Consider the following 11,177-nt stretch of genomic DNA (forward strand, 5'->3'; position numbering starts at 1 on the left):
GGAGACAAGTGTGGAGGGTGTGACAGTGAGACGTATGTACTGGAGACGAGTGTGGAGGGTATGACAGTGAGTAGTATGTATAGGAGATGAGTGTGGAGAGTATGACAGTGATTACTATGTACAGGGGACGAGTGTGGAGGGTATGACAGTGGGCAGTATGTACAGGAGACGAGTGTGGAGGGTATGATGGGTGCAGTATGTACAGGAGATGAGTGTGGAGGGTATGACAGTGGGCAGTATGTACAGGAGAGGAGTGTGGCGGGTATGATAGTGGGCGGTATGTACAGGAGAGCAGTGTGGAGGGTATGACAGTGGGCAGTATGTACAGGAGTGTGGAGGGTATGACTTCGGGCAGTATGTATAGAAGAGAAGTGTGGAGGGTATGACAGTGGGCAGTATGTACAGGAGAAGAGTGTGGGGGGTATGACAGTGGTCAGTATGTACATGAGAGGAGTGTGGGGGGTATGACAGTGGGCAGTATGTACAGGAGAGGAGTGTGGGGGTATGATAGTGGGCAGTATGTACAGGAGAGGAGTGTGGGGGTATGACAGTGGGCAGTATGTACAGGAGAGGAGTGTGGGGGGTATGACAGTGGGCATTATGTACAGGAGAGGAGTGTGGGGGGTATGACAGTGGGCAGTATGTACAGGAGAGGAGTGTGGGGGTATGACAGTGGGCAGTATGTACAGGACAGGAGTGTGGGGGGTATGACAGTGGGCAGTATGTACAGGAGAGGAGTATGGGGGGTATTACAGTGGGCAGTATGTACAGGAGAGGAGTGTGGGGGGTATGACAGTGGGCAGTATGTACAGGAGAGGAGTGTGGAGGGTATGACAGTGGGCAGTATGTACAGTAGAGTGTGGGGGTATGACAGTGGGCAGTATGTACAGTAGAGTAGTGTGGGGGGTATGACAGTGGGCAGTATGTACAGAAGAGGAGTGTATGACAGTGGGCAGTATGTACAGGAGTGTGGAGGGTATGACTTGGGGCAGTATGTATAGAAGAGAAGTGTGGAGGGTATGACAGTGAGCAGTATGTACATGATTGGAGTGTGGAGGGTATTACAGTGGGCAGTATGTACAGTAGAGGAGTGTAGAGGGTATGACAGTGAGTGGTATGTACAGATGTACAGGAGGAGTGTGGAGGGAATGAATCAAGCAGTATTTGTATGTGTTAAAAGAAAGCACTCTGTGTATGTTGTGTCCAGAAAATGTGAAGTTAATTTATGAACATTCCATTTAACCCTGTATTGATCCAAACTCTGTACAATCCAAAGTGTAAATTCCCGACATAAACTAAACACTCTGCATGCAAAATTGCAAGCCCTCCCAACATGCAAAGAAATGTGCTGTCCTTAAGCAGATGTGCAGCAGTGCCATTATTTGTTAATGGCACCTCCATGCATCTGCAAACATGTGGACCAAACTACAGGGTGCCGCACACTTTTGCTCGTGCGTAGGGCAGCTCATTGAAATTAATGGGCTGCCCGACACGTAATGCATGAAAACCACACGTGTGAAAAAAAGCCTGGAGAAGACAGGGTAAAATTGAATGGTTGTAAAGTTTCTTGACTTTATCTGGACATACACAGAGTATGGGGGTTGTTTATATAGTGATATGTGCCAGCTTCCGACATTAGCTGTGAGCAGGGATGAAGCGCTCATCCTTACTGAAGACTAGGGATGAGCTTCGAGTTCAAGTCGAACTCATGTTCGACTCGAACATCGGCTGTTCGCAAGTTCGCCGAACAGCGAACAATTTGGGGTGTTCGTGGCAAATTCGAATGCCGCGGAACACCCTTTAAAAGTCTATGGGAGAAATCAAAAGTGCTAATTTTAAAGGCTTATATTCATGGTATTTGTAAATTAATAATAAATGATACACTATAAACTTGCCCTCACCAATAGTGTGATCAAATAGCAGCGCTGAAAAATAACTAAAAAGATCTAAAAGAAAAAAAGTATATATATTTATATATATACGTGATTACTAATTGTGATACCTAAATTAACAGCTGTTTGTTGACAGCACTAAATGAATAAGTGTTTCTAATAAACAGACATAGTGTGACCCATCTGTGTAATAATCTAAAGAAAAAATGTTCAACATATAAAGTCCAAAAATTGAGTGATACGTAGTGAATAATGGTGGTAATATCAAATATATAATCTTCAGTGATAATATCTTCCACCACACCGCTGTGATTGTGACTTTTTATTAAAGTTTGTTGCGTTACTGCACTATTGGATTGCTTTTCCTTTCTTTCATGTGGAGAGAGCGTTTGCATATAAACTCTGGATAACTAAGCGGGGATTGATTGGAGGTTATCATTTTGCCCCCTACTGTGTGGGAAAAGCCTGTGAGCCGAACACGAGAGTGTAAGGCAAAAAGAGCTGGTGAGTTTACTCGCTGAAGGGGAGTGGAAGTCACAATCACAGCGGTGTGGTGGAAGATATTATCACTGAAGATTATATATTTGATATTACCACCATTATTCACTACGTATCACTCAATTTTTGGACTTTATATGTTGAACATTTTTTCTTTAGATTATTACACAGATGGGTCACACTATGTCTGTTTATTAGAAACAATTATTCATTTAGTGCTGTCAACAAACAGCTGTTAATCTAGGTATCACAATTAGTAATCACGTATATATATAAACATATATACTTTTTTTCTTTTAGATCTTTTTAGTTATTTTTCAGCGCTGCTATTTGATCACACTATTGGTGAGGGCAAGTTTATAGTGTATCATTTATTATTAATTTACATGACTTTGTATTATTAAGTGGCTGCTTAGAGCGAGGGGCTAGTCCCATGAGCGCAGTGTTTGGCACATAGAAAGGGGCGGATTACCTGTGTACCATATCAGTAATATATTCATGGTATTGTCATAAAAAGTGTTTGGGGACCTGGGTCCTGCCCCAGGGGACATGGATCAATGCAAAAAAAAGTTTTAAAAACGGCCGTTTTTTCGAGAGCAGTGATTTTAATAATGCTTAAAGTGAAACAATAAAAGTGTAATATCCCTTTAAATTTCGTACCTGGGGGGTGTCTATAGTATGCCTGTAAAGGGGCGCATGTTTCCCATGTTTAGAACAGTCTGACAGCAAAATGACATTTCAAAGGAAAAAAAGTCATTTAAACTACTCGCGGTTATTAATGAATTGCCGATCCGACAATACACATAAAAGTCCATTGATAAAAAGGGCATGGGAATTCCCCACAGGGGAACCCCGAACCAAAATTTAAAAAAAAAATGACGTGGGGGTCCCCCTAAATTCCATACCAGGCCCTTCAGGTCTGGTATGGCTATTAAGGGGAACCCCGGACAAAATTTTTTAAAAAAATGGCGTGGGGCCCCCCTCAAAATCTATACCAGACCCTTCAGGTCTGGTATGGATTTTAAGGGGAACCCCGCGCCAAAATTTAAAAAAAAAAACGGCGTGGGGTCCCCCCAAAAATCCATACCAGACCCTTATCCGAGCACACAACCTGGCAGGCCGCAGGAAAAGAGGGGGGTGAGAGAGCGCCCCCCCTCCTGAACCGTACCAGGCCACATGCCCTCAACATTGGGAGGGTGCTTTGGGGTAGCCCCCCAAAACACCTTGCCCCCATGTTGTTGAGGACAAGGGCCTCATCCCCACAACCCTGGCCGGTGGTTGTGGGGGTCTGCGGGCGGGGGGCTTATCGGAATCTGGAAGCCCCCTTTAACAAGGGGACCCCCAGATCCCGGCCCTCCCCCTGTGTGAAATGGTAAGGGCCTACCATTTCACTAAAAAACTGTCAGAAATGTTAAAAATGACAAGAGACAGTTTTTGACAATTCCTTTATTTAAATGCTTCTTCTTTCTTCTTTCTTCTTTCTTCTGTCTTCCTTCGGTTTCTTCCTCCATCTTCTTCTTCTTCTGGTTCTTCCTCCGGTGTTCTCGTCCGGCATCTCCTCCGCGGCGTCGGCGTCTTCTTCCCTTCTTCTCCTCGGGCCGCTCCGCATCCATGATGGCATGGAGGGAGGCTCCCGCTCTTCTCTTCATCTTCTTCTCTTCATCTTCTTGTCTTCATCTTCTTTTCGGGCCGCTCCTCATCCATGATGGCATGGAGGGAGGCTCCCGCTGTGTGACGCTTCTCCAGATGACGGCTCCTTAGCTGAAACATGTCGGGTGGACCCCTCACGATTACCGCTATGTGATATTTGAGCTGTTTCTGATCTTCTAACATGTGAGTCTATTTTAAATTATTTTAATAAACCAGTGTTTAAACGTTATCACGCTATGTGAGTTTTTTTACCCCTCGCATGGCATATGAATACCCGTTTGGCCTATGTTGGAATGCCTATGGATGTGGAAGTTGTGCTGTTATCCCCCCTTCCTACTGTATGCTGACGACATCTGAAAAGACACATTGTCCAGACCAGTTGGTCAATAAGCCTTTCTGACTTGTATGACGTATGTCTTTTCAAGTCATTAAGTTCCGGTAAGCCTCTTGATGTCTCCGGTGATGGCCCGGCACCAATTTAGACCCTCTGTTCACTTGTGGTTCCTTCATTGCCTACTTACCTGCCAGATTTGGTGAATTCAGTCTACTTGTGAATCTGGGAGTTACAGTTCCACCACTTTCCTCCATAGACTTTTGGTGGTGGTTCTCTTTTCACATTTTCCCTACAATTTATTTTGTGGACTTTTATGTTTCAGGACTTCTTTTTTTTGCATGATTTTAAGGTTTTAGATTTACTGAACCTTCACGGTTTTTCAATTATAAGTTATTGTTTATATGTGTCAATTAAGACTTACCATATATTGTTTCAGTTTATACTGTTTTGCTGAATAACACAGTGTTACTTTATTGTGTAATCCATATTTATGGTCATACAAGGTGTGATAGGTTTTTACGTACTGTTTGTATGCACTTATGGATTGGGTTTTTGATTTATATGTCTATATAATATATAGCGCTACACTTTTTATTTTAGTTATCTTTTGCCTTGAGTCTATAGGTGTGTTAGCTGCTATCTTATTGCCCCTTCTTGTCTTAGCGCAGCGCTGTACTTATCTCCCTATTGTTCGTATTAAATGTCATTTTGCTGTCAGACTGTTCTAAACACGGGAAACATGCGCCCCTTTACAGGCATACTATAGACACCCCCCAGGTACGAAATTTAAAGGGATATTACACTTTTATTGTTTCACTTTAAGCATTATTAAAATCACTGCTCCCGAAAAAACGGACGTTTTTAAAACTTTTTTTTGCATTGATCCATGTCCCCTGGGGCAGGACCCAGGTCCCCAAACACTTTTTATGACAATACCATGAATATATTACTGATATGGTACACAGGTAATCCGCCCCTTTCTATGTGCCAAACACTGCGCTCATGGGACTAGTCCCTCACTCTAAGCAGCCACTTAATAATACAAAGTCATGTAAAATAATAATAAATGATACACTATAAACTTGCCCTCACCAATAGTGTGATCAAATAGCAGCGCTGAAAAATAACTAAAAAGATCTAAAAGAAAAAAGTATATATATTTATATATATACGTGATTACTAATTGTGATACCTAAATTAACAGCTGTTTGTTGACAGCACTAAATGAATAAGTGTTTCTAATAAACAGACATAGTGTGACCCATCTGTGTAATAATCTAAAGAAAAAATGTTCAACATATAAAGTCCAAAAATTGAGTGATACGTAGTGAATAATGGTGGTAATATCAAATATATAATCTTCAGTGATAATATCTTCCACCACACCCCCCAGGTACGAAATTTAAAGGGATATTACACTTTTATTGTTTCACTTTAAGCATTATTAAAATCACTGCTCCCGAAAAAATGGCCGTTTTTAAAACTTTTTTTTGCATTGATCCATGTCCCCTGGGGCAGGACCCAGGTCCCCAAACACTTTTTATGACAATAACTTGCATATAAGCCTTTAAAATTAGCACTTTTGATTATTCATGTTCGTGTCCCATAGACTTTAACGGTGTTCGCGCGTTCAAACAAATTTTTTAGCCTGTTCGCAAGTTCTGGTGCGAACCGAACAGGGAGGTGTTCGGCTCATCCCTACTGAAGACTCAGCCGACTCCCCCATACACACTCTGCTCTTAAGATCCTCTGTATTAGCTTAATCATTCTCATCACACTGCAAACAAATCCTCCTGATTAGTCCTCCTGTGAAACTGCCAGCTTACCTCTCCAAATTTACTTTTCTTAGAACATCAGCTCAGCTCACCCCCTTCCCTGCACAGTGTCAGCAGCACCTGGCAGTAGCAGTGCCCCGCCCCTGGGTTCTCTGGGCAGACGGGATTGTGAATAAGGGGGAGGATCTAGTGAATGATGTCACAGATCAAACATACACAGGAGAATTGGGGAGATGGAAAAACGAGATTGCAAGCTTCTAAATCCATACACTACAAGCAATGATACTGCTGTTGTTTTCACAGCCCTGATCCCAGGACTGAGCTGTGGCGGGACGGTCACTGCTGTTTGCAAGTATGTAACATTCAGGAGGTGATTAGGGTGTGCCCAGGCACACTCGTCACACCCCCTGCGCACGCCTATGGTGCACACAGAACATTATTTACTGTATATAGATAAATAAATGGATAGCAAAAAAATATAAATATATATATATATATAAACAGTTTCCCCCCCAGTCCCCCATTTTTCATATAACATGCTGCACTCACACAGCATGCGAATATAATGCACATTTTAATGCTTTTATTTATTTTGTACTTTTTTTTTTTTTTTAGCCCTCCATTTGTACAAAAAAAAGACATAGACTCATACTTCATTCCGTCACTTTAGCAGCCGATGAGTGATAGTGGCACATGTGTGACAATGCTCTGCTAACCTTTTTGTCATTGAAGTGAGAAGGATCAGGCACTGCTTGGAAAGAGATTTTAAAACAACTTGAAATATCTCTTGTATAACATACTAAGTTCCCCCAATCAGAAAGTCCTGCTTTTACCATGCTTTGAGTAGGTCAGAATTAGATTTATCATTAGACCCCCTTATGCTTCTTTTACATGGGCACCTCCGTTGACAGATTCCGCTTGATCAGCTGGGGATCACTCCACTGATCCCCACTGAGCAGGCGGTCCTGTCCACTCCACTGTGCAGAGCAGACACGGACCCAGTCCCGCTCTCCTCTATGGGGAAATCGGATGGAAATGGACCGCCTGTTCGTTTCCATACGATCCAGTCCGCCAGATGGATGGAAAATAGGACCACCACCCATCTAGATTTTGTGGATCGGATAGCGGCGGATATGGAGCATGTCAACGCTGACATCCGCCGCTCCATAGAGGAGACTGCAAGGTCCGATCAGGTCCGCTTGAAAAACTGACAGGCGGACCTGATCGGACAGCCTGTGTGAAAGGACCCTTAAGGCTGGATTCACACCTATGCATTTTTAGTGCTTTTTGCATTTTGCAGATTTGCACTGCAGTCCATTCAACATGGTTTCCTATGGAACATGTTCTGTAGTGCAAATCTGCAAAATGCAAAAAGCACTAAAAATGCATAGGTGTGAATCCAGCCTAAGGCAGTACTAGTGGGTGGCAGAAGCAAAGTATCAGCTGAATAGTTAACACCTATGCAACTTATTCCCATGATCAGCAGATATACAGTCATCTCATATATGTTTATTTAAACATTGTAACAATATTTAACTCCTAAAATAGGAAATTATTCTGGGAATAAAGGTGATGCCAGCAGAGCGATGCTGCTTAGGGCACTAAAGGTGTATGCGGGTCCATTGACAGGAATGCGGCCTACATAAAGTGCCTTATTGCCTCAAGCTGAATTGGGAGCATGGCTAACAGATATTGGGCTTTTTCTGATCAGTGACACTTTTAGATGCATTCAAAAGAGGCTGGCAGCCACCTTTTGGTGCATAAAATATAATATTTATTTATTATAATTAAATATAAAATATAATATCTATAAAACATAATATATATGTCCTCCCTCACGTGCCCCTTCCCCTGACTTCTCTGTCAAGATCAGTTTCACAACCATCAACCCGTCCTCACATGCCAGGGTGCTAGGTGTTATCCTGGACTCTGAACTCTCCTTTTGGTCCCACATCCAATCACTTTCCAAAGCTTGCCACCTCAACCTCTGCAACATCTCCAAAGTACACCCCTTACTAACCAATTACACCACAAAGCTCCTAATTCACTCCCTGGTTACCTCTTGCCTCGACTACTGCAACTCCCTCCTCATTGGCTTACCTTTGCATAGGCTATACCCTATTCAGTCCATCGTGAATGCTGCTGCCAGACTCATCCACCTTACAAACCTCTCAGCATCTGCTACCCCTCTCTGCAAATTCCTCCATTGGCTGCCACTCACCTGAAAAAATAAATTCAAAATACTAACAATAACTTACGAAGCCAACCACAACTTGGCCCCCAGCTACATCACTAACCTAGAATCGTTCCCTTCGTTACTCCCAAAACCTTCCCTTGTCATCTCCTCCCATGCTCACCTCCAGGACTTCTCCTGAGCCTCTCCCATCCTTTGGAATTCCCTACCCCAATCTGTTGGACTATCTCCTACTCTATCTACTTTTAGGTGATCCATAAAAATGTTTCTCTTCAGAGATGCCTATCCTGCCCTCACCTAACAACTGTTCTTTGTTCTTTTATTTTCTCCATCAGCTCCCCCCCCCCCCCCGCTATTATTATCTTTTGTATCATTTGACCCTTCCTTTTAGATTGTAAGCTCTAATGAGCAGGGCCCTCTAATTCCCCCTGTATTGAATTGTATTGTACTTGTACTGTCTGTCCTAATGTTGTAAAGCGCTGTGCAAGTGGTTGCTATAAAAACCTACTGTGGCTATAAAAAACCTGTATGATAATAATAACAACAAAAATCATACCTCAAATGTGCTTTATATCTACATGATATATATGACTGTTAATAAATATTTATATATTCTCTCTCTATATATTCTCTCTGCACAGGTAACTCTGGAGTTTGTACGCAGCGGTGAGTACATCCTGGAGAGGATGGGGGTGACCTATGCCGCCAAAGCCCACCTGAAGTCTCCTTTTGACCCAGACAATAACAGAATCAAAGGCATTTATTGACACAGACCATCCCGGTGCATTGAATTTGGTCCTGCTAGTTCTCAAATTTAACATATTGACAGAACACATTGTTTTAAAAATACAGAGATCTGCTAAAATCACTACATTTTGCCCTCCTTTTTACAATGGGAGAACAACTAATATACAGTCATGGAGCTTATGTAAGACAAGTATGCTTACAAAAAATGTCTTATGGCCCACAGCACCCAGTCAGTACCCACTTAATTTGCATGTTACATGCAGATCTATTTTCAAACTATATGCAGAATGGCCCACATTTCTGCCATTGTATTAAGCAGTGGAAGGGAAAGTTCCTGTAGGCACATGGTTGCTGAGATGTTTTCCTTCTTCACGTTGCGAAGTAGTTGTGGACACACAAAAGGAAAGATTACATTTTATACAGATGTACCCTGTGCGAAAAAGCTTTTAGTTCAATAAAATGAATAACATGTATGTTATGTATGTCTTCCAAAAAAAGGACAAATAAGTGCCACTTTTCTGAAGTGATTGCAACGCTGACTTGTTTAAAGACCTGCATTGTTCCTTCCGGATTCTCAGAATTGCTTTATAATTTTGAAATGCAGATTATGATTAGAGATGTATTTTGGGGCAGAGAACTTGCTATACTATGAAATTGATCATATGTAAAATTTGGAAGTGTGCTGCAGAAAATCTGAATTCACAACAGTACAAATCTGCAAACGTTCTATAATGTTTTCACAAAATACCAATTTTTTCACCTTAAGTGGAACAAGTAGGCTTTTTTAGTTTTGGACTGGGTAGGGAAAGATTAGAGCCTCTAATTTTTACTGCTGTCTTGTCCTTATCATGGTATAAATAAACATATTGTAACGCAGAATGAAAATAAAGTCATTCATACCAACTTGTTACATAGTAGCCAAAATGTGATATTTATTTTTCATCCCTGGGCATTAAAATTCTGTTTTGTGTCTCTACAATAAATTTCCAGTTCTGAAGGGAAGTCTCGATGTATACTATGTTATTAATTTGTGCTACTGTTAAAAAAATATATATATATTTCTATGTAGGCTTTGTAATCCTATGTGTACATGGGGAAGCCATATTTGCTCATTATGTACTCATAAGGGTTGTGTTTTTCTACATTCTCTACACCAGACTTTTTCAACCAGGGTGCCTTGAGGTGTCTTCAGGGGTGCCTAAAAATTGCCCAGTGGGTGGATCAATCTTGCCTTTTAGTTACACAAAGCCACAGGTTTTTATTATGCATCATTGCGACCTTCTGGTCACCGGCATCCTAACAACCAATGATGTTATCAGTTAGTAAAGAGGATGTTGGTCACCTACACAGCATCCTTGTGTGACCCTCCTCTGCCCCTCTCCATCAGCATTGGAGTTATATTAGCTGACTGATGGAGAGAAACTGAGAGGGAAGAGAACATTTGGAATACTAGTCAGTACCAGTGTGCCTGGCTAACACCCCCTCTATTAGTATAAACAGCGGCATCATTTTGTAAAGAGTCACCGGGTCAGGATAAAAGGAAAATTTTCCCAGCATTTCTTAGTATTTGAACGTGCAAACACAATCCAGCTAAATACACAGTTCAGGTTTGATGCATTGTTCATGCACTGTGGAGGCTGATGGGAGTTTGAAAAACGTGACTTCTCCATGATTATGACATTGAAAGAGCATTACCTGCATGTGCTCTGTGACAGAAGGTTTGTAGCAAGAATCTTCCACCTAATAAAAGCTTATGCTAAAGAGAAGGATTTGGGGGGGCAGCTTTGTTGTGCTTTTTGCAAAAAAAAAATACAGTTCACAATAAAAGGCCTGCGTTTTTAGTTTCTAATAATTTCAAACCTATCTGTAACTTTGTCTAATTAAAGCCTACAGTCATGCTCAAAAGTTTGCATACCCTGGCAGAAATTGCAACATTTTGGCATTAATATTGAAAATATGACTGATCATGCCAAAAAACTGTCTTTTATTTAAGGGTAGCAATCACATAAAGCCATTTATTATCACATAGTTGTTTGGATCGTTTTTAAACCATATGATATGTTAACAGAAATCACCAAAATGGCCCT

At 41.6% G+C, this 11,177-nt stretch overlaps 1 protein-coding gene across 3 annotated transcripts in view; it reads left to right on the top strand.

The window, feature by feature from the left end:
• Positions 1–10,000, top strand: part of SARDH (sarcosine dehydrogenase) — a 217,418-nt gene extending 207,418 nt beyond the window's left edge. For all 3 annotated transcript variants that reach the window (XM_073599664.1, XM_073599665.1, XM_073599666.1), the window contains exon 21: positions 8,985–10,000. In XM_073599664.1, coding sequence (XP_073455765.1) covers positions 8,985–9,110 — 126 coding nt within the window. In that variant the 3' untranslated portion in view covers positions 9,111–10,000. The remainder of the gene's footprint in view (positions 1–8,984) is intronic.
• The last annotated feature ends 1,177 nt before the right edge of the window (positions 10,001–11,177 follow it).

Source organism: Aquarana catesbeiana, linkage group LG09 (genome assembly GCF_042186555.1).
Source record: "Aquarana catesbeiana isolate 2022-GZ linkage group LG09, ASM4218655v1, whole genome shotgun sequence".
NCBI lineage: Eukaryota > Metazoa > Chordata > Amphibia > Anura > Ranidae > Aquarana > Aquarana catesbeiana.